This window comes from Chelonoidis abingdonii, chromosome 14 (genome assembly GCF_003597395.2).
Source record: "Chelonoidis abingdonii isolate Lonesome George chromosome 14, CheloAbing_2.0, whole genome shotgun sequence".
Classification (NCBI taxonomy): Eukaryota; Metazoa; Chordata; order Testudines; family Testudinidae; genus Chelonoidis; species Chelonoidis abingdonii.
The window spans coordinates 24,060,198-24,084,192 of NC_133782.1; the positions used below are offsets into that span (position 1 = coordinate 24,060,198).

Here is a 23,995-nt window from a genome sequence, read left to right on the forward strand (position 1 = left end):
TAACATTTAATGTGATAGATGTCAGGGGATATGAACCAGTTTAATATAACAGGGCAGTTCTGATCACTGAGTTATGGATAATCGCCATTATTACTTTATTATATGTATATTTATGACATGTCCCCATTGTCTATGCCTTTGCGTGCATTTACCTCATTAAGATATAATTGCTATCAATATTAACCACATGCTGCAGCTGATTGGCAGCATCCAAACAAATCCCCCAAATGGTGTGCTTACATGGAGTAACACTTTGGCTAATACCTCTCAGTAGCAAGGAATCTGCTTACCCAGTCATGAGGCATTGACTGGGCAAGAAAGTTATTGGCTGTAAAAAGGGAAAAACAGGACACCGGCTCTGGCTGAAATTCAGAAAAGCATTTAAAGTGGTGCCTAATCCCATTAATCCCATTTCTTAAGTATGTGTGCAAGTCCCAAATTGAAGTTCAGCACGTCTAAGTATTTTACTGAATAGGGATGATTTCCTGATTTGACATCATTATGTATGAAATCTATGCAGAGAAACAGCAATGCTGCTAATATCACACTTCACTGATCTGACTCATGTATTAAGCATCAGATCTTCAAAAATGCACAGCTCCTATTCTCCGGGGAAATTGCTGCCTGCTGAGCAGTTTGGAGAATTTGGCCCTAAAGGCTTAATCACTTTCTGAGCCTTCTATTCCCCTCATATTCTGGAAGCTTATTTGTTGTCCACAACTGACTGCTAAAGCACTTTTGTTCCTTGAGAAATGTAGAAAGAAAAAAAATTCCCTATAAATATTCAGAAAGAATTGGACTTCAGCTGCCTCCTTCCTTTTAACTTTAAACAGAGCAGCATAGCTGCCATGCATCACAACTTGGCTAGTACCAGTTGACAAATCCTGGGTTCTTAACTGGAGAACTCCCATTCTTTTCAGTAACTGTAGGATCTGACTGCTAGAATTGTATTGATGGAGTTGAGCTTGTGTGGCAACCCTGTTTTCTGGGTTTCCCTAAACCCCAACTGCAAAAAGCTGGGACTAGATGATGGTGAATGGATCACTCGAAATTGCTCTGTTCTGTTCATTCTCACTGAAATATTTTGCACTGTCCGAGGTCAGAAAACGGGGTACTGGACTAGATGGACCATTGGTCTATGTATGGCTATCCGTGTGTTTTTAAGTTTTTCACACAGCTGAAGCTTAAAAAGGAGACTGATAGCAGTATAAAGTGGCCCAAACCATGTGCATCATACCCTGTTTTGGGGGACTTTTTCAACCTGTGTGGTATGGTGTTCCATATAAACTATAAATCCCCTGTAGCTTTTCCTAATGCTTTACCCTTCTACTGCTCAGGGTCACATGCAGAGTTCCAGGAATGAAAGTCACCTTGAAATATCAATGACATGTTATGTGAACTTTTATGGCTTTCACCTCTCTCATTCATTTTACAATAGTTATTATCCGGAACACTGCTGGGAAACTTGTGCTGAGGAGGAGTTTGACGTTATTAGCCCTTATTTTCACCTAATTTTTGCTTTTTTTCATAGCTTAGGTGTGGCAGACAAGCTTAAAAATCAGTAGACGTGCAAAGAATTGGCCCCTACTGATTCACAAAGGGGAAAACTAGATGTCTCAGTTCTCCAGCCACTGCAGCTGTTATAACTTCTGCTGCGGCACATTGTTCACTTGTGCTCAGGCCTCTGTTTCAGGTAACAGGGCTACATAATCCACCTTCAGCCAAAGGCTGGTTTCTCAATAGATTTTGCTAGAACTACTGACCAGCCATAAAGATCATAATATAGGGATACTTTAGGACAGCTGGTTAGGCTGTTTGCAATCCAAGTGAATGGCAAACACTATATTATACAGTACAGACGTACATACAATGGACCATCTTTTCAACTGGCCTCTGTTAATGTCTGCCAAACTTGTTTGCACCAGCATATGTGCATATAAATAGGTGTCCAGATGCTGTTACCTGTTCTGCATATATAAAGGCTTATAGGTGCCCACACCGTTTTCCAGGTACTTAATGGTGATTGCCTGGGAATATAGTTGGATATAGTCTATGAAATGACATGGCCTATTGAAAGTCTAGTCATAATAATGTGCACTGATCTGTCATGTTTTTTTTTATATCATCCTAAATCTAGTAATAAACTCAGAATAAAATTCAAAACAGCACAAGGCCTAGGGATAGAAGTAATATATACACCTTGTGCTGGCAACCTGCACAGGTGAATTTCATTTAAAAATGGTCAGTTGGAATATTATAAAGTTCAAAGCCTTCTGTGCTCATCTTGTAATGCTTTATTTTCCTCTCAGTTAATTCTCAGACTTGAAACAACCTGGCTTTGTTGCTTAGTTCTAAAAGTCAATGGTCTGTTCTGGTATGTGTGTGCATGGTATGTTTGTTTTGTTTTTGGTGAATGAGGGAATGGACATTTAAAATCGAACAACAAAATGATATAGATCTGAAACTCCAGGGTTTTGCCTCACAGTCAATGAACCTGAAAAAGCCTTAGGAAAACTTGCTTGTGTCTATCACTCACTGCAAATTCACTATTTGAATGTTTGACCCTTTAAATTGTGACATTTTCCCATTCCACAGAAGAAATTGTTCTTTGCTTATTGCAAACAGTAATGAAACTGTGCAGATTAGAAATAATTGTGAACTTCTATTGTAGAGCTGATACTTAGCGCACTTTCTTATTGTACCAAAAGGTTACATGAGCCATCTGGCCTTACCGCATAAGATCAATCTCCCCATGTTAAATAATTAAAGAATACTGCTTGGCTTTACGTTGTGAAGTCACTGTGTTAATGGGGAAGGCTGGCATTGTGTCAATGGGGAAACCTCTGATCTGCTGAGCCTGGATCTTCCCATGGCTACATGACACCATCAACTACTGTCACGCTCTACCTGGGTAATATTTTGATTTTTTTATTTTATTTTATTTTTTTTTTTTTTTTTAGGAAAAGCGCCTCACTTCCTGCGGCTGCAGAATGTGGAGGTCAACGTGGGACAGAATGCAACATTCCAGTGCATTGCCGGGGGGAAGTGGTCTCAGCACGACAAACTCTGGCTCCAGGTAAAGTGCCATGAAGCTTGGGCTGGTAGTCTTTCCTTCTAACCATCTGTCAGGGTTCCTTCCCCACTCTGAACTCTAGGGTACAGATGTGGGGACTCACATGAAAGTCCCCTAAGCTTATTTCTACCTGCTTAAGTTAAAACCTGGTACACTGCCACCACCAAGTGATTTAACAAGAAACAGGGAAACGCCCTCTTGGAGTTTCTCTTCCCCCAAAATATCTCCCCAAGCCCTTATACCCCCTTTCCTGGGGAGGATTGAGAATAAGATCCTAACCAATTGGTTACAAAGTGATCAAAGACCCAAACCCCTGGGTTTTTGGACTATGGAAAAATCAGTCACGTTCTTAAAAGAAGGAGTTTATTAAAAAAGAAGATGTAAAAATCATCTCTGTAAAATCAGGATGGAAAAGAACTTTACAGGATAATCAGATTCAAAGAGCCCAGAGGAACCCCCTCTAGCCTTAGTTCAAAGTTACAACAAAACAGGGATACCTCCCTCTAGCAAAGGTGAAATTCAAAAGTTGAGAATACAAAGATAAACTAATACACCTTGCCTGGCTGTTACTTACAAGTTTGAAATATGAGAGACTTGTTCAGAAAGATTTGGAGAGCATGGATTGATGTCCAGTCCCTCTTAGTCCCAAGAGCGAACACCACCAAAAACAAAGAGGACAAACAAAAGCCTCCCCCCTGCAAGATTTGAAAGTATCTTGTCCACTTATTGGTCCTTTGGGTCAGGTGTCAGCCAGGTTCACTGAGCTTCTTAACCCTTTCCAGGTAAAAGGATGTTGGTGACTCTGACCAGGAGGGATTTTACAGTATTGTGTACAGGAGGGTTGTTACTCTTCCCTTTATAGTTATGACACCATCCATAGTCAAAATGAGTAGAGGTGAGGAAGAACTGAGGGATAGGGGCAAAATTCCAAACTACTTTGTTGAAGAAGCTGTTTAAAGTTGCAGTTCAGAGTTCAAGGTAATGCTGTGTGGGGCCACCACAGAAAATGTAACAAATCTGTTACATTCATAGTAAACCTGTAGCCTGATCCTGCAACCTTTATTCGTATGAGTAGTACTTATTCACATTAGTCAAAGATTGCGTGACTGAGCCCTAATACTGATCTTATTGCTGCCTCTAGGCATTGCCACAACGCTAAGAATAAATAATAATAATGCATCTTTGATCATCTCACTTGCCCTTTGCCCCAGCAGACTCCCCTGAAAGTTATCCTACCAGATCGAATGCCAAAGCTGCTTCAAACACCTGCCATTATAATACATCAATTATAAAAATCAAGAATGTTTCCACCTTGTGTGGAATCATCTCTTCCCTCCCACTCCCCCAAAGCACATTGATCCCAGGCTCAGGACCAGCAGACAAAGCAGTTGGAAAAATGCCCTAAAGGGGCAGCTAGTTATTTTCTTTACGTTGAATACCCAGGTGGTACAAAGCTGGCTACACCTTTTGCTCCAACCCGTCCCCCCACTTGCCAACTCCCCATTGCTCTGTGTTACTATAGGGTTGAGCCAGTCCACAACTGGCTCCAGGTTCAGGGGAGCAAAAGGTCTAATTCCTCCATGTGTCCTGCACCATAGCACGGCTTGCCTGCCCCAGAAGTCTGGGTACAGTAACAGACTTAAGATCTGAGCTTCACAGCCTTATAGGGTTAGAAATGGAAGCTTTAACAAACTGGAAAGGGGAGACTTCCAGCTTCTAATTGAGGGACACTAATTATTTCTAGCCCTCAAAGTGCTCCAGATCTTAAAATTACAACTTTTTTTGTGCATAGAGGCTTTTAAATACTATAATTCTTCTCTTCCTTTAAACTCTGTAGTGTTAAACTACAAAGATCCCAATGAAGCCAATAAAACTTCCTTTTGCTGTATGTACTTCAAATGCACACAGGGTCAAAATCTGCTTTTGTACTTACGTTAAGTCTGAGCAAGGTAACTGTACTTAAAAATAAGTTGTACACTGCTGCAACTGAGGTCTGGATTCAGCAAATCACATGTGTAAGGTCCATCAGTGGCTGTTAGACTGAATGGGCAGGGATGGTGTCCCTAGCCTCTCTTTGCCAGAAGCCTGGAATGGGTGAGGGGATGGATCACTTGATGATTACCTGCTCTGTTCATTCCCTCTGAAGCATCTAGCATTGTCTACTGTTGGAAGACAGGATACTGGGCTAGATGGGCCTTTGGTTTGACCCAGTATAGCTGTTCTCATGCAAGGCTCATTTAAGACAACTGAACTTAAACTTTGCTGCATTAGGGTTTTAAGAGCAAAATTTAGTCCCTATTCTTTATTATTATAAAGCCTACAGAGAACACTATTTCTAGAACCTTCTGCTTCTGCAGACAGGTACGCACAGGGTTTCAGCGCCCTAGGCGCATGGCAATTTCACCGCCCCCCGTCCTGGTCCCGTGGCTTCGGTGGAGCTGCCACCGTGGTGTCTGCGGGAGGTCCATCGGAGCCGCGGGAGCAGCCGACCGCCTGCAGGCACGACTGCGGTAGCTCCACCGGAGCCACGGACCAGCGGTCGCTCCACAGGCATGACTGCCGCAGCTCCACCGGAGCCGCCCCCTCCGGGCAAAATGCCACCCACCAATAATCCTGGTGCCCTAGGCGATTGCCTAGGTTGCCTAAATGGAAGCGCCGGCCCTGGGTACGCACCATTGCCAGAATTGCTGTGATATTCGTGATTGATTAACAAAAGGGTTTTGGTAGCCTAAGGAATTAAGTTAAAACTTTTAAAACAAATTTAAATACCAATTTCATTCTAAACATGGGGAAGAGATGGGGATAGGAATCAATGTGTCTAATGCTGAAAAGATGAAAATCAGTATGGGAGAAACTTTTGCGTCAGTAAGAAATGTAATGTTTTACAAAATAACTTAAGTCTCTTTAACTGTGCTGCTGTCACACACCTTCATATCCTAGCAGTTCTATTTTTTCTGAAATTTTTTTATGTTGTAATCTAGCCACCCTCTGAGATGTATAGTTGCTTAAGCATTAGCTTGCTTGGATTCTTGCTGCCAAATACATCTGCCATTATGATTAGAGGTGTGGAAAAATGTTTCTGACTTAAGCAATGTGAGAATATGCCCATCCGCCCCAGATTCAAGGGTTTGGGGGGATGCATTTTTATTGCTAGTGAGAAATTATTTACCACTCTTCAAACTTGGAGCATTTCATGAAAGTAACATCACCCAGAATGTCTGGAATCACCCAGAATCACTGCTGGGAATTGGCAAAATGACACTACATTTTCACAGCCTTACATATCTGCCTAGTTCTTTCGCCTACCTCAGTTCCAGTTGTTGTGGAGAATAGGTAATCCAGATTAACCAAAATGAATGTTAACCAAAATCCAGGAAGGTCTGAACATCTTCAAAAATTGAGAGTGTTCAAAATCTAAATGTGGATCTCAATCCAAATTTTGCAAATGGTCTGTCTTCAAATTAGTCTGAAACAAACTGCCACATCTGAACATCCACAAAGAAAAGGCTGTACAATACCTGTTCATTTGTAGTAGTTGCGCATGCTAATTAAGCATGCAAATACATTGTATATGAACATCTCTGGAAGTCTGGATCATCTTCCTACCTAGACATTGCTGTATGTATAATGAGTCGAACTGTTAAATGCAATCCAGAAACATACCTGCAAAACTTGAAAGCATATTCAACCCCCCATATCAGTATGTAAGGGTACTAGTGCATGTCAGTGCACACAAACAGGTATCCAGTACATTTTGTGGGTACACATTTGGAGGTTTGTTGGAAACTTGCACCCATGTAAATTCTGTCATGGTAGATTCAGGTAAATAAAAAAGTGTAACTGTGTTACTATAAAATATAATAACAAAAATTGGTCAGTAGCTTTAAAAAAAGCCATGTTTTACAACCACATCCGCATCACTTGTTTTATATTTGATTTCCCTGGCAGCAGTGGAATGGAAGGGACACAGCGTTAATGGTCACCAGGGTGGTCAACCACAGACGATTTTCTGCTACAGTCAGCGTAGCAGACACATCTCAGCGCAGCATCAGCAAATACCGGTGTGTCATTCGCTCAGATGGTGGCTCTGGTGTTTCAAACTATGCGGAATTAATTGTGAAAGGTAGGTGGCAAGAACCCAACAACACATATATCATGCATTGTGTGTGTGTGTAGCTATTGTACCTTTTTTCTCCCAAATGGCAGCTGTTCTGTGTGTAATATTTGTAATCTTAAATATCTGCCTCCTTAATTAGTTTATAGCACTTTAAAGTTAAGTAAAATATAGGGTGTAAACTACAGAAGAGTTTCAGTCCTCTTTTTAAAAACTGAATGAAGAAGGGAAACTTTCTCTGGCTACCACCCTGTTTATCAGCCCTTTAATTATGTCTGTTATACATAAATATAAACATATATGGAGATATACCTATCTAATGGAACTGGAAGAAACCCTGAAAGGTCATCAGGTCCAAGTCTATCCCCCTGCCTTCTCTAGCAGGAGCAAGTTCTGATTTTGCCCCAGAACCTTCAGTAGCCCCCTCAGGGATTGAATTCACAACCCTGGGTTTAGCAGGCCAATGCTCAAACCACTGAGCTATCCCTCCCCTTAAAATTTATAAATATTTTTAATGATACTTGAATTTTTTCCATGAAACAGTTTGACCACCTCTGGACTGAAGTTTTGTTCCCTAACAGTATTTTATAAGGCACAAATAATCCTGTCAAGGTGCCATAGTGTGTTCTATGCTGCTATGTAAATGGTGTCAGGATGGACTCTTCTGCTGCCCTGAGGTGCCAAGTGAGCAACAATATTAATTGAGGAGGACTGCAGCTAGGTCTTTGTTCCAGTGCTATCTATTATCACTCCTGTGTCAGTGTGGCTGAAACTGCCCAAGAATTTTTTTTTTGCAACTACCAAAAAAATAGTCAGCCTTTGCCCCAAAAGCTTGGAATGGGCTAGGTCCAGAGCAGACGGGATTCACTGAGTGAACTGTCATTTATCATGCAAACTTATTTTTTTAACAAAATCCCAACACATTAATTGTCTATTCGATTTTAACTTACTTCGACGAGGGAAAGGGGGTTTCTAGTCAGGCTCAGATCTTGAGCTGCACCTGAGGAGAGATCAGGAGGGGAGAGTTCAAAGTTGTCTTTAAGTCACCTTTATTGTCTCCTGAATCTGGGTTGATTGCACTGATCTGACCACAGCTACAATATACTACAGATTGATACATGTCTTCAGTCTTTGGCAGTGTGATGTCTAGGAAGGTAAGATGATTGGAAGAGCAAGTTGTAAATACCGATGGATGAAGTGTCCAGCCGAAGAGCTGTTGATAAATTTGTTGCTAGGGTTACACAGGTACTTAGACATCTAGATCATGAGATGGTAGAAGAACTAATAAGGAGAGATAGTTAAGTGTTAATAAAGTATTATTTTGTCAAATCTTGCTCCTTTTTTTTTTTTAAGCAGGTACATTTTTCAGTGGTTGATTTGAGATTAGCCCCATGCACCAGTGGTGTCACTTTGGGATTGCATGGATCAGTGCTTCTGAAAGAATCTGACTAATTTTGGTGTGGATAATAACAAATTCTAAATGCGTGCACACAGCTGAAATGAAAGCAAATTGGAATCGCTTAATTCTAAAGAGATGTTTATTGAATTGCAATAATGTACTTGGGTCTACATTAAATTAGTCTGTAATTGAAGTTTTGCTCAATTGACCGTCTTGTCCCTAAACTCACTAGATTTGGGCTAATGCTCTGTCTCTTGTTTTTTCTCTTTCACACGCAATCATGTGGTGTTGCTTGAACAAAGAGCAAGATTTAAAAGTTGGTTTTTTCTACTGGCAAGACTCAATTTACCTCCCTATGAATAAGATTTGTTAGAGTGTTTTGGCAAGGAAAAGAGGAACTCATGTTTCTCTGCAGCACATGCATGTAATCTGATAAATACAGAAGGACAGATTCTGGTTTTGAATACATTTACTAATCTCATTGACTAAAATGGGAATGACAGGCTTTCGTCTAAGGAAATAAATTGGCGAATGAAATTAAATAAAACACTCTGTGTGATATAAGAACTCTTGCAATCCCAGGTGTCTAACAAAATTAGAACAACGGTAAAATAGTTGCAATCCTTAGTGATAAGCTTATGAAACAAATGTCTGAGTTTGAAATTATGGCAATAATTTTATACTCAGATGATACCTTTATTTTACTCATAAAAACTCTTTCTGCAATCCCATCACTGATTATGCTAATACTTGTAGAGATAGCCCAGGCTTCTGTATCAGTTGGCATAAGTCTTGGGTAACTGACAAAACTCATACATGCTCTCTTCACAGAAACAAAACAATCGAAGAAGGCTAACATATATCATTCCATTATACGTCTTTTATGGAGTGTTGGTGTTTCCATGGGATTAGGGTTTTCTTCTAGTTCTTAACTTAAGGTCTATCACTGTTACACATGTAATATATTGCTAGAATTTAATTGCGTTGTATATTTACTCTGAATGGAATAGAAGCAAAACTAAAGAAAGGAATATGAAATCAATGGGAGTTTTGCCTGAGTACGGCAAATTTGGTGGTGGTGGGATTATTTTTCCTTGGGTCTTGTACAGCAGAATATGAATAATTTTACAGCGCACAAAATATACATGGCAGAACAGTTCGATACAGATTTCTCCTAAAATCTTAAGGACCTACAAAATTTTGCATAAGCTGGTAGCTATGTTGGAAAGACACTTAAACTACATTGTTACCACTTACCTTAAATAGTGTGAATTTTGGCCAGTTTCATAATATTTCAAATAGTCTGTATGTATTATGTACAGTTAGAACAAAAGTATAGCAAAATACAGCCCAGCTGTCCATGGACTATTGTCGTACGTGCAGTACCAGGAAGACAACTTTCAGTCTTTGAGCTTGATCCTGTTTTAAGCACTAAGCAGAGGCATGGAACACTAAGCAGAGGTATCACACATGTTCTTAAAGTTAAGCACGTGCTTAGGTGTTTTGCTGTGCTGGGCTCTTTGATTCCATAGATCTATAGTTAAGGAACTAAAGAAGCAGCTCTTTTGATACAGGGAGCCTCTGCACGTGAACAAACCAGGACTATTCCATCCACTAGAGGATGTTCATACATAACATAATGTGTTTTATAAACAGTTGTCACCACTATATGGAAAATACATTACTTTTTTTCTTTGGATGACTGATTGCTATCTGAATGCTGTTGAGTGTGTGCAGTCTAGAAATGACTTGAGAGGTTCAGGATAAGTATCTTCTGGTTTTTCTTCAGATTAGCAATGTTTGTTAGAACAAGGGATGAGAAATCAGGACTCTTGGTTCTATTTTCAGCTCTGTCTGACAAGCCGGGTGGCCTTGTTAATCACCCCATTAATTTTACTTAGCCTCTCTGTGGGTATGGCTTCATGAGAAATTTCAAAGTGCTGCCCCGGCAGCGCTGTGGGAGCGCTGCCGCGGCAGCACTTTCAAGTGTGAGTGTAGTCAGAGCTGCAGCGCTGGGAGAGAGCTCTCCCAGCGCTGCTTGTAAACCACATCCCTTATGGGTGTAGCGTGCAGCGCTGGGAGCCGCGCTCCCAGCGCTGCCGCCCTGATTACACTGACACTTTACAGCGCTGCATCTTGCAGCGCTCAGGGGGGTGTTTTTTCACACCCCTGAGCGCGAAAGTTACAGCGCTGTAAGGTGCCAATGTAGCCAAGCCCTGTGCCTCAGCTTTAGAGCTGTGTGGAAGCTGGAAGTCTTGCTCCGCATGGATTTAGGCAAGCATATTTTTTGGGTTTGCTCTGTCTGGGTTTGCAGACTTGCTATTCATTTTGTCAGTACCACATTTTAGGTAATTCTGCTGCAAAACCACAAATCGCTATAGGTTTGCTCAAGTCACAAACTACAGAGAAGATTATTGTGGAAAAACATGAGAAACCCACAGCCAAACCTCTCAAAAAAGTCCGATTAGGGGTTATTGGTTACTGTATAAAACACCTTTCAGATCCATTCCAGACTCCTGTGTGCAGCTGTGAGTCACTGTACCAAAGGATAGCTTGTACTGCTTTGGTTAGGGTGGAGTGTAGAGTAAATAAGAGTCCCTGGGGGGAAATCTCTAAGCTTTGAGGAAAAGTCGATGGAGTAGGGCTTATTCTCAGTTCAAAAATCAGTGTTTCTGAATTGTTACACTCTCCTCTCCTGGACTCCTCCGAAGCTCTGTGACTACTTCTCTGGAGTAACTTGGTATGAGGGGCTCAGAACATCTGATGATGGATAATCAAGAAATATTGCAGTGAATGTAGATTAGCTTGCTCTAGCCAATTCTCCTTTGAATGTTGCTCTCCATAAAGTTCCCTCATTATATTGCCTCTGTTTGATGTTAATTGTCTCAATTCACAGGGCATTAATTTCTCCTAAGATCTCTGTGTGTAGAGAGGTTTGACAAAGCTCTTTACATACCACCTAAGGTGTTTTCTGGTTCCCCTCCTACTTCCCCTAGTTGCTTTTCCAAGGGTTTGTTTAGTCAACACAGATATAGTCTGTAATCTCGGATGTGGTATTTGGGACAGCTCTACGTTTATTATTCAGTTATATTTTGAGTTCTCAGGCACTTGGGGCTGATGCCTTCAGTATAGCAAGAAGCTGAGGTGGTTTCTTTTTAGGAGCTTTGCTTGCTGTTTCCTCTCATCTCCTCTTCAGTGGTGCTGCTTGTTACTCTTTAATTCATCCTAAATTTATTAACTCATCGTCAGCCACTCAGAGAAGACTGTACTGATGATCTGAGCCAGTAAGTCTTCTCTGTACAGTACATGCAGGAAAAAAAAATAGAGGCAGAATCAAGAGCTTCTATTGTGAAAAGCATGGGAATTATTTAAACACTTTAAAATAAATCTGTACTCTTATGAAGAGCTGGTTATAGACATAAAATGCACACGCAGGACCACATGACGGAGGAAACTGTCATGAGGGAAAAAGGCAAGGGAAAATCCGAGATAGCTAAGAAGCTAGATTTACCAAGAAGTAGCTGTACAAAGTTTGGTTACTCCAGGAAATAGAACTAGGGTGTGTCCAGATGACTCTAATTAACTACTGATCTCTAGCTAATCCTGCCTGGGGGTGGGAGGGATCTAGGGTGCTGGTATAACACAGGCCCAGCTTATTCTAGACGCGGCAGGAGGAGAGGGAACTCCAAATTAGGTTGCACTGCTGGGGGAAGAGAAACTGCTCCAAAGAACAGACCCAGTCACAGAATATGGGCAGAAAGGAAAAGCAGGTGGTGAATTTGGCGGAGTTTGGGCATAGGCTGGGGTCTGCCTCCTATAAGTACTTTGATCACACTTGGGGGACACTGAGAACTTGTAGGAAAATGGGACTTTTACTCGTAAAGTAAATCCGTGTAGATGCTGATAAAATAATGATGCACCTTTTTTAAAGAATTGACTCATCTCTGGGCTTCCTTCCCACCTCCCCTTTCTGTGGTGGTCGAGTCATCCTGGCCATCAGGGAGTAACTGGTAACAGGCCAGATCCTCAGGTGTGGTTGAGCTGTATTTGGAACAGGAACTGAATTGAGGCGGTAGTGAGAGATGGCTGTACACCTTTGCACTGCCCTGATTCATGGAGCTGTCCAGGTAGAGCACCCTAAGGATCCAGGAGCTTGGAATCGGTGTAGCACAAGGATGCTATCTATGCTCCATACCTAACCCTGCCCTGATACTGGGGCAGAGAGGGTGGTAATCATTTGTCAGCCGCATGCCAGCCAGGGAATTCCTAGGAAGGTGGATTAAGCTGCCTTTTTATGGTCTCCTTGCACTACCAGGGCTGTTCAAAGCTGGAGCTATAAGTATGATTTCTTTTTAAAGAATGTCACTCCCCTCTGTTATTGAGATCTTATTTGTGTTATACCTGAACCTACAAATGTATCATATATAATCGTCCTCAAATATTTTCTTGAGATATGCAGACAAACTATAAGCACAACATGCAAGGGTATATGGCGTAGAGCAATGCATGCACATGACTGCAGGCCATGCGTGTCCTGGAGGCCAACATGGATAAACTGTGTAGCACAAAAAAGAAGGCTTAGTGTCCTTGATAAATACAGCATGCACCATCATCTAGGATACCCACAAATTTCCAGTCATTTTTATATGTAATAAAAGGCTTAGATGGAGATAATGGAATTGAAAATAATTCTTCCAAGCACCTATATTTATAGTTCTTTGGTGAAAGGATAGTTCTGCACTCCAGATATTCAGGTTTAAGATAATCATTACAGCTGGCTTGCTATCCCCATGATTGCACAATAATACAACAGATTAAGAACTGCAAGTGCACCAAGAAAGTGAGATCGGAATCCATGTATCTCAGGGATGACTATGGAAGTGAAATGAGGTATTGAAAATTTTTGTAGCAATGTATTGCACCACTTCTATAGTTTAGAAAACCCAATCCAGTCACCTATAAAACATTCAGGTGATGAAGTCAGCCCTGCTCAGGAATACATGCATTTTAAGTTTTAATATTCTTCTTCAAATATTTTTTCTATGAGGCATAGTAAAGTTCAGTTACGTAAGTGAAATGCATGAAAATTCCTCACCCAGACTGCAAAAGCTGCTGGCTAGATTTGGATTCATCTGCCTGAGTAAAGCATATTAATCAAGATCTTCAAAATTACCACCTTGGGAACAGGAAAAAGTCTCTTGGGTTGGCACTACCTGCAGTATCAGTTGAGCAGTGATAATGAGGGTTCCCCCTAGGGTTGGCTGCTATCTCTCTCTGTATATTTTCCTGTATGTGAAATTAGATTCAGTCTTAGAATTTGCATGCTTGGCACCATGAGAAGTGTAGATTTGATACGGTTTGTAATGAGATTGCTTCATCTAACCTCCTCGTGCAGACACAGGTAACGTGTTTTGTGTGAACTGTCTGTAAAGGTTTTGCTGTGTCAGAAATTATTCTCACAAATGAGAACAGCTCTGCTGCTGATGCCTGGCTGAAGAAAGCCACTTCAGCTCATTTGTCAGCTTCCTCAACGGATTTGGGGGAAATACAGTGCTCGCTTCCTTGAGGTCTGGGTCTGACTGCTAATTGCTTAGATTCTTCATTTCACAGACTGTTTTAATGGTCTAGTTAATGGAGTACACAATTTTACTCATTAGGTGGATGTGCGATGGTGTGAAGGGAAACGAGAGATTTCAGCCTCTCACCATTTTGCCACATCTGAACTTTCCTACACATGGTTTTTCCTTTCTTTCATTCCAGCTATTGATTCTACAAACTGGTCTGAGAGGAGAGAATCCACCATTCCTGACTGAACCGGCTTCCCTGGGGGTGATTTAAAGGGCCTGGTGCTCCAGTGGCTGTGGGGAGCCCCGGGCCTTTTAAATCATGGCCGGAGCTCTGGCAGCGGAGCTTGGGTGGGGATTTAAAGGGCCTGGGGCTCCTCGCTGCTTTACCACGTTATATTCGAATTTGTGTCATATTGGGGTAGAGGTGTATATATTACTATTGCCTATTACTGTGTCTAAAATATTGGACCAAGTGGGAGGAATATATGTCAGTTAATTTAATACAATAGAGCAGGAAGGTCTGAAACGATGTAGAATGGAGTCACGGAAACTCTGGGAGATGCCCAACAGTTTCTTTGTGACCAGGTGAAGAGACTCATCCCCTTGTCCCCCGGCAACCCCATGCTAAGCTGGCTACTCAGGCTTGGGGCAAAGCAGGAATCATGATATTTCCGATCTGATGCAAAGTAGAAATTTCATGAGTCAATTCTTGGGAGATCTTGTGCCCGATTCCATTGTTCCAAATAGTGCATGCTGCTCAAAGAAAGCCCAGATGAGTGCCTGCAATTCAGGATGCTTTACCATACAAAACCACAACTTTTTCTATCTACCTTTTACAGCCCTTGTCATCAGTCTGTGTCTTCCTTTACAGCCTATAGTAGAAGTAACATGATTACTTTATACGGCTGTTTGTGCATGTGTAATTTGAGGGAAAGCTAAATCAAATGAGTTTTTTGTGTTTAGTTATGAATACAGCGATATCTCTGGCTGGTGTCTTTTGCAGGACTGAGTTCCATAGTCTAGCTCCAGCTCTTGAGAGCTATTTCCCACACATCTGAGCTATCCCTGATTGGGTGAGTTTCATTATTCATGTGCAAAGAACAGGAGTACTTATGGCATCTTAGAGACTAACAAATTTATTTGAGCATAAGCTTTCCTGGGCTACAGCGCACTTCTTCAGATGCATGTGGACATGTGGGTTATTCGTGTGGAAATCATGGCAGCTGTTTGAGAAATCATGGTCACGGAGGGAGGGGTGTTTTCATGTAGCTGGGGCCGTCCATGTGCAGGGTTTTGAATATCAGTGTGTCCCTGGTGTGATGTGTTCACAATGACCTGTGCCGCTAAGAAAATAAGCTGGTGTGTTTTGTACCCGTTGGAACTCTTTCAGGGTGTGGCTTCATTCCTAGATAGGAGTTGCAATAAAGCCTAGAGGTGATGGATTTGTGGGATTACTGTGGCAAGGTCTGTCGGATGGGGTGGGGCACAATCTTTTGCCAAGTCAGACATGGAAATGAGATTCTTGGCCACTGTGGCTATTTGGCGAAAGGGCCCCAAAGATACAGACAGACTTAATAAACCTCTTGGCATATGCCTCCAATAGCAGGGGATGTTAGAGAGAGGCAAGTTATTCCATGCATTTCCTTTGTCCTATCAGCATGACCTTCATCTTGTTTGGACTGAGCTTTAGACAGCTGATTTTGATTAGGCCTTGAGAAAGCTGGGAGAGGATGCAGGTCACACGATATAAATCCCTAGTTTATGCATTCATGGAGACAGCAGCAAAACTCTGAGGAAAATAAATGTAAAAAGTCATAAACTTTTTGCTCTGACTAACCCAAGCGAGGATGCCAGTAGGCATGGCAGGACAAGAACACTTCTGTCAGTTTGGCAAGGCAGTTGGTATTTCACGTCCTCACCCTTGTTTTTTTTTTTTTTTTTTTTTAATAATTAAAGCCTTGTATTTTAAGGATAACTTGAGTAGAGTTCAAACCAGACCAGTGGAAACCAGTTTGCCAGATGGGAGATTTCAGACTTCCAATTTTTTTCTGTTACACAATGTGACTTTATCTTTGGAATGCAAGTGTTTGAAAAATACCCTGCTTGGTTTCCATCGAAACTTTGGACGGACACTCACATATTCCTATGAAAATTTAGATTCTGTTGAATCAGCATTTTTTCACTCTTTGCCAGCTGAAAACCTTCCTGGTTGCTCAGAAATGAATTTCAGCACTATTGTCATTCTTTAAAATATGTCAGGGAGCTTGATTTAATTGCACCTTTTTAATTATTTTTCATTATTTCATGTGGTGGCTTGTTTGTTTCTGATACTGGCAGGGGTGTTGAAAAGACACCAGTTGTGGTGTTTTTGTCTTTGGGCTTTAACTAAAAGGAAGAAGACACAGCATGAGAATGAAAATTGCATACATTGTTAAATCATTTAGTCTCATTTGTGTCTGCCTCACCTAGTGCTTTTCTAGTCTTGTGAGAATATGCCAAAGAATATGACAAGCATCTTCCATCCAGGTATAGAATAGGTGACAGGTATAGAATAGATTGCCAGCACAGGGCTGCAGTCCTTCGAAGTTTAGATAATTGGGGACAGACTTTTTGAGTTTTATCTGTCACTAATCTTGGTATCAGTGAAGGTTCTGCTCTGATTTATGCCAACTTAGCAACAGTTGTGAGATGCAACTGCTGGGTGGTAGCCTAACCCATGTGTAATGTCCCTGTAAAGGAAAAGATACCTTATGTGCTTCAGTGCATTACTGCTGTGAAAAGCTGAAAAATGGCATGTCAGCTGAGACATCAGATTCCTTCTCTCTGAATGCTGCATTCTGTAGCTGCCTGCTCGCAAGAACAGATCAAGAAGACAAAGCAAGGCATAAGTGCTAGAGCTGGTGTGTGTGTATGTGTGTTTGTGTGTGTGTGTACTCCTAGGGGAAATCACAGCTGGCATCTCATTTTTGGCCAGACCTCCTTGCTGGTGTCCCTCCCACATCAGCACAACTTCTTGCTCTTAAATATTTTGGTTTGGTCCCTGGTTTATTCTGAATTACAGAGGGGGAGCAGCAGGTTTCTAAAGTGTGCATAAGAAAAATCAGTGAGAGAGACTGGCATAAGAATAAACCAGCTAAACTAAGAATGAATTTATTGTGTAGTGAGCTCTGCAGATCTCATCTGTATGGAGAAAGCAAAAGAAATTCCAATCAAATGTTTGCAATACATCTGTTTTTATGAATACAAATCCCACAGACCTCTGATTATTGGGGCTTTTAAGAATCCTGCAGAGCTAGACAAAGTGGGTAGAGAGACAATTACTTATACCTATCAGAAGTACACAAGCCACTTCAGCTAAGTGGACTTTCTCCAAAAGCATGTCATTGATTTCAGGAGAACTGAAGTAAGGAGTTTAAAAATAGCTCCTGGAAGGTGGACAGCCTATTGACTTGAGGAAGGTGCTAATGAGTTCCCTAGATATGTTAGATCTGACCAAAGTGTTCTGAGCCAAAAGACCTAAGCTTCCCTCTCTGCTGTCAGTGTGTGTGTGTGAGGGGGCGGTGGAGGAATGGAGGTGATGAATGCACAGTTGCCCTTCTTGAGGTGAATAAGCCACTTACCCAACTCTATTTTCCCTTAGGTGTGTAAACCATGATTAGCCTGACCAGATAGCAAGTGTGAAAAATCAGGACAGGGTTTAGGGGGTAATAGGAGCCTATATAAGAAAAAGCCCCAAATATTGGGACTGTCCCTATAAAATAGGGACATCTGGTCACCCTAATCACGCTACAGGATGGCCAAGAGCCATGTGATAGTTCTTTGAAAGCTATCCCTCAGTTCTAGCCCTAGAGAGGATGATCTCTTTAAGAAATTTCAGGGTCTATGCTCATTCAGTTGTTGCCTTTTCTAATGCATCTTGGCACACCTAGGATGCTCTGGTAGCCTTCCATTTTTAAATGCTGATTTAGGCAACCCGCCCTCCATTGTGTGCCCAGCCTTGCATAGTGAATTTTGCATCTCTCAAGGTGACTAACTGGAAAAGACTTGAAATTAGCAGAAATTCGGCTGGATTTGTGCAGATAACTTTGATTTGTTTTTAAAGATAACCCTAGCGATAACTACTTCATAGTTGCTGTCATTCCGCTGTAAAGTAAGTATAGAAAATTAGCCCAGTATAGTTTATATTCAGTATCCAGGTATTTTCAGTTCTTTCTCAGAATCTAGCTAAGCTATTATAAATATATGTTGGTCTCAACCAGTTTAGAAATGTAATAATCATTGCAATAGGTGTCTATCTGCCAGTGATGAATCTGCCAGATATTCAGATAATGTAAAACAGATACCAATCCATTGACTTCAGTAGAGCTATGTTGATGCACACAGCTGAGAATATAGCTGATAGAGTTGTAGCTTTTAAAATGAGAATGGCAGGGACTGATTCATCTCTGACTCTTTAATAAATCCAGTCATTGTCAGGAGAATTTCTACCAGTGATACAAAGATTTGCAAAGATGTTTTGCTTCCTGGCACCTTTGAGAGAGGTTGTCTTATGTTCTCCTTCTCTTCCTATCCTGCAGCATTGTGGTTTGAAAGATGACGTCCGTTTAGTGATGACTGGAACTCAAGAAATTTAGTTTAAAAAGTGCTCAGAAGTTTGAATGTTTCTGTGTTATCCAAGCTATTTTGTACTGCAAAACTGAACAGGCAATTGGATGAGAACAGACATCTGTAAGATGTAAGCTTATCTGTTCTTGTTCCAGATGGATTCAAAATATCACAGGGTGAGCCTTTCTCTTGATACTTGAGCCTGTCTTTGGAATAGATTTTTTTTTTTTTTTTTTTTAAAGACTTTGCAGTTTAACAAGAAGCTGTCAGAGACTTTCAGAAATGATGGTTTTCTAGAGATGTGGAGATGCTGCTTACATAACTCAGAATTAGACCTGGATAAAGATGGAGTTGTGACCATTTCTTGTAATAAAATAAACTGCATTCTATAGTGCCTTTCAGCCAACCATCTCAAAGTGCTTTCAGATAGGTAAGCAGTACATCATCTAGCCTTATAGAGGTTAAGGACAACATTTTTGAAAATGGCCTCTGATTCTGGTGCTTCAATTTCTGAGTGCCCAATTTGAGACAATTTAGACCTGATTTTCCTGAGGTGCGGAGTACGTACAGCTTGTTGGGGCTAACCACAAGTTACCTTGACCTGTTATTACAGGATGGGCCAGGTGGAGCTAGTAATAAACTAGCTCTAACTGGCCAGGCTGGCTTGCAGCCACTCTGACTAAATAAACAAGTAAAAAAATAAGCAGGGCCCCAAAGTGTTAAGTATAAAAAGAAAAAGCAATAGTGTTTCCTAGCAGAGCCTGCTTGTGAATGTATACGCCTCCTAAAAAATAATAATGATAAAAACGGCTATAAAAATTCCTTTAAACAAACAGTCTCACTTGCAGACCTTGGCCTTGTGGGTGCCCAAGAACTCCCCACGCTGGAGCAGCGCCTGCTAGGAGCCCTCAAGGGTGAGGCTGGGGGGTCCGGGACTGTCCGTAGCAGAAAGACTGTAAGCATTCATTCTTGCTTACCTGCTTGGTTGCTGGAAAGCACATATTTAGTAAAGCGTAAAGGCTGGGAAGCTTATTACACTTTGGCAATAAAATCGGTTATCCTTATACACCTGGTGTGGCTTCGTTAAGTGTGTCCAAGCCCCACTTTAGTGTGACACCGCTTTGATTGACTTACCTGAAGGTAGAGTTCTGAGTGCAAGACACCCACACTAGAAATTTGGGGGGAAAATTCTCTCCTGCGTTTTTTTTTTTAACTCAGTTTTTTTAAACCCCCTTTTTGATGCACTGTAACCTAAAACTGGGGGCCATGCTTGCCAAAGTCATACAAGTAGGGTGACCAGATAGAAAGTGTGAAAGTTGTGGCAGGGGCGTAATAGGTGCCTATATAAGAAAAAAACCCTGAATATCGGGACTGTCCCTATAAAATCGGGACATGTGGTCACACTACATACAAGTTAGTGACAGAACTTGGGATTAGCACCCAGAGGTCCTTTCTGCTAGGTCCTTTGTTTAACTTCTAGATAGTTAATGTGGCTTTAGTTTGTTTTGATGGAAGAGAGTGACTTCCAGTTGCTGAACAGTTACTACACTTGACCAATTTGTGGTAACGTGGCTGTTAATTAGTCTTGATGAACTCTGCTACAGTATATTTGGTAACACCTAGTGAGTCTTAAAAGAAATTTAGTTTGCAGCTGCTTGGCCTGAGAAATTCCCAGTATCTTCAATGAACACTTTCTTATGCACTGACTGCAATAACCAGCCTAGATGCATAGTGCATGCTCTACTGACTCCTTTTTCTTCTGGCATCCTACAATTCAGTTTCCCTGTTGCTTTGTGTTTAAGAGTCTGCAAACAATTAGCCCATAAAAGAAGTACTTCCATGACAAATAGATCTCTCCATAACCTCTACTTAGCTGAATGATGTGGAAGCCCTTGTAGAAAGCTCAAATAAAATTAGGCACAATTAAACTCATTTGAAAAGAATGGTTGTAGGGCCTGCGTGTGCCATTATCCACTCTGTAGGTGCACGCTGTGAAATGGAGATTTGAAGTGAAACGCAGTGTATGTGAACACTTTCCAAAAGTGCCAGTAGGAGGCACTTGCCTTTCCTTTACTGGTTAGAAGCAATATATGGCCATTTGAAAGTAAATTTTGGCCACCAAAAGATTTAACTTTTGATAAGAATTGGAAATGAGAGTCGTTTGAGTTTTGGGGTGTGTATGAACATTGACGCAGTGATATATGAGGAGTTATTAAACTGAACTGCTGTTTGGTTACAGGAACTTAAACGCTGAGGCTGCACTTCTAATCTCAAGAGCTGGCAAGCTTTGGTCAAAGGATGGTGTAGCTTGTAAACTGCACAAACTAGTCACTGTGCTCAAAACTAAGGAGATTAGCACTGGCAGTTCCAGAATCCCATTAGTTTCAAAGTAAGGAATTAAGAAGATCTGTTGGAGCCTGTCAGATGTGCCACCTACTAGCTGTACAAGAAGCTACTGTCAGAGGCAGATCAAAGTCAGAAGACAGGAACTGGAGCTGAGGGTTACAGATGGATTACATGGAGTGAGGGAAGGAAGGAGCAGGACTGGGTCCAAGGCTGGAAACCAGGTGGGGGCCAGGCTGGGAACAAACAGGCACAGGAGCTATCACAATCATGGGCAAACGCTTTGAGCAGCAGGCAAACTGATGGTGGTGCTGCAGCTGGGCATAAGAGCTGGTCTGCTGTCTCTTCATGCCAGTCAGGCAGTGTAGCCAGCCAGGTAACTTACTACAAGTCACTTGTGCTCATAAGGTTTCCTGGAGACTGGCTCTGTTGCAGGCCCTGACTCCTAGTGGAATTTAATTTTCATCTTTTAATAATTTCTATGGATATTATCCTGGTTTATTTTTAAGCTTTTGTTCTCTTTATCAATTTAAATTTTTATAATTGCCGGAAATTCGTGGTGGTGGTAGGGTGTCAAAAATAACTATTTCATGACAGTAGACTATGATTTCAAAAAGTTAGAGCTTTTTAACCATTAAAACACAAATTGTCAACCTTGCATGTCAAAATATGCAAAATAAATATCCTTACATTGATCTCTAAGTTCTCAAGCAACATTTTTCTTATTTTGCCGAGCTGCAAATTTATATTATCAATGGCAATTTTATTTTTGCTGGTTTGTGTATGTACAGTGAACTTGATTTTTACTGATGAAAATCTAATACTTCCATGTCCGAGTACAGAATCATACAAGTGTTGGGGCTGGAAGGGACGATGAGAGGTCATCAAGCCTTGACCTCTCATCCTGAGGCAGGGCCAAGTAAACCTAGACCATCAGTGATAGGTGTTTGTCCAGCCAGCTCTTGATAACCTCCAGTGATGGGGATTCCACAGCCTCCCTTGATAACCTGTCCTATTGCTTAACTATACTTATAGTTAGAAAGATTTTCCTAATATCTTAACTAATTCTTTCTTGCTGCAGGTTAAGCCCATTGATCACCATCTTCTCTGTAAAAACTCTTAACATATTTGAAGACTCTCCCTGTTTCCATTGATTTCCTCCCTTTATTATGACTTAGTGGTTTTCCACCTGTTGTCCGTGGACCACTGGGGCTCTGCAGACTATGTCTAAGATTTCCAAAGAGGTCTGCACCTCCGTTCGCAATTTTGTAGAGGTTCATAAATGAAAAAAGGTTGAAAACCGCTGTTATGAATAATGACTATAGCAGTAGCACCCAGGAACCCCAATCATAGCCCAGTACCCACTGTGCTACGCAACAGACACAGCAGTCCCTTCTTCAAGGAGCTGTACCAATCTGCCAACTCCTTTTTCTCTCCTGTCCTTTTTACCTTTTCTCAAGCCTTCCCCCCACCCAGCTCTCATGTCTCTTTTTTGTTTCCCTTGCACAGCAAGTTCACAGCAGGAAACTTTCCATCAGATGGGATGTGTGTATGTGAGGGAGATGCAAATTGCTGCAAGATCTTAGGTAGTCTCTTTTTGGATCCCATAACTCGGTGTTAGCATGTGCTTTACCGTCCTGTTTGTTAGCCTGCAGCTAATATTGAGTCTCATGACAGAACACTATTTGAGAATTGTTTGTTGCTCAGCAGGATACAAAGTCAAATTAAATAGAAATAGGCTGGATTTCTAGTTTTCTTAGTTTTCTTCCCTTCCCCACCCCTACTCCCCAATTTACAGCAGATACAGAAGAATTTTAAAATCCTTTTTTTTCTTTTGCAGCTTCTGGTGTGGTTTAAATCAGCTGGGTGTTTCTGGTAACCTCATCAGTTTTTAACAAGCAAGTACAGTGTTATTCGGTTTGTAAACCTGAGCTGCTCTTTGCTAGTCAGTGGGCTCTCACTGTCTTACCTACTTTTGGTCCTGAGGCTTTCTGAGCACAAAGCACTCTTGTACTTGCATTTCTATCAGGGCCGGCTCCAGGCACCAGCTTAACCAGCAGGTGCTTGGGGCGGCAACTCTGGAGTGGGGCGGCACTTTGAGGTATTCGTCTGCAATTCGGCGGAGGGTCCCTCGCTCCCGCTTGAAGCAAAGGACCTCTCGCTGAATTGCCGCAGATCGCGATCGCGGCTTTTTTTTTTTTTTTTTTTTGGCTGCTTGGGGCGGCAAAACCCCTGGAGCCGCCCCTGATTTCTATCCCTTCCTGCCATCTTTCCACCTTATTTTTGTTTCTGTCCTGTACCCTCTCTCTACCCTAAGTCTCATGAAAATCATTCCCTCCTACACATACACTTCCTTCCCCCATTATAAGCAAACGCAGAAGAGTTTCAAACTTAACTCTTTGGCTGATGTCAAGGGTATGGTGCTAGGGCAGTATCTCCAGGGCTATTGACACTATTTCTATCAAGTGCTGGTTAGACAGTTAGGAGTATGCCATCCAAGTTCAGTCTGCCAGTTTGAAGAAGGCCATGTGATAGTGTTAACCTTGGCCTTATGTACTCCTCAGAAAATTGCACCTACATTCTGTTGTGTCACAGACAAGGAATTCTACAGAAGCTTCAGATATTTTTCAGAATGGAGGGTATCTAAATTAAATATGAAAATTCATAAGTCAATGCAATACCACCCGTGTCTACATTACAGCAAATGTACCTTATGCTGCCTCAATTTTCAATCTTTATCATGCTGTATATTTTATATACATGCATAGAACTCTGAAAACTTGTGAAAATTGAATGCACTATTCATTGTGTATTTCCTATTAGTGAAGGACAAGAAGATGTCAAAGGCTTTGTGTATCACATGGAACATGTCCAAAACATACAAGGCTTAACTC

General features: G+C 41.4%; 1 protein-coding gene across 5 annotated transcripts in view; it reads left to right on the plus strand.

Moving 5' to 3' along the window:
- PTPRT (protein tyrosine phosphatase receptor type T) overlaps nucleotides 1-23,995 on the plus strand; it is a 715,857-nt gene that overhangs the window by 264,992 nt on the left and 426,870 nt on the right. For all 5 annotated transcript variants that reach the window (XM_075072298.1, XM_075072299.1, XM_075072301.1 and 2 more), the window contains exons 5-6: nucleotides 2,961-3,076; nucleotides 7,022-7,196. In XM_075072298.1, coding sequence (XP_074928399.1) covers nucleotides 2,961-3,076; nucleotides 7,022-7,196 — 291 coding nt within the window. The remainder of the gene's footprint in view (nucleotides 1-2,960; nucleotides 3,077-7,021; nucleotides 7,197-23,995) is intronic.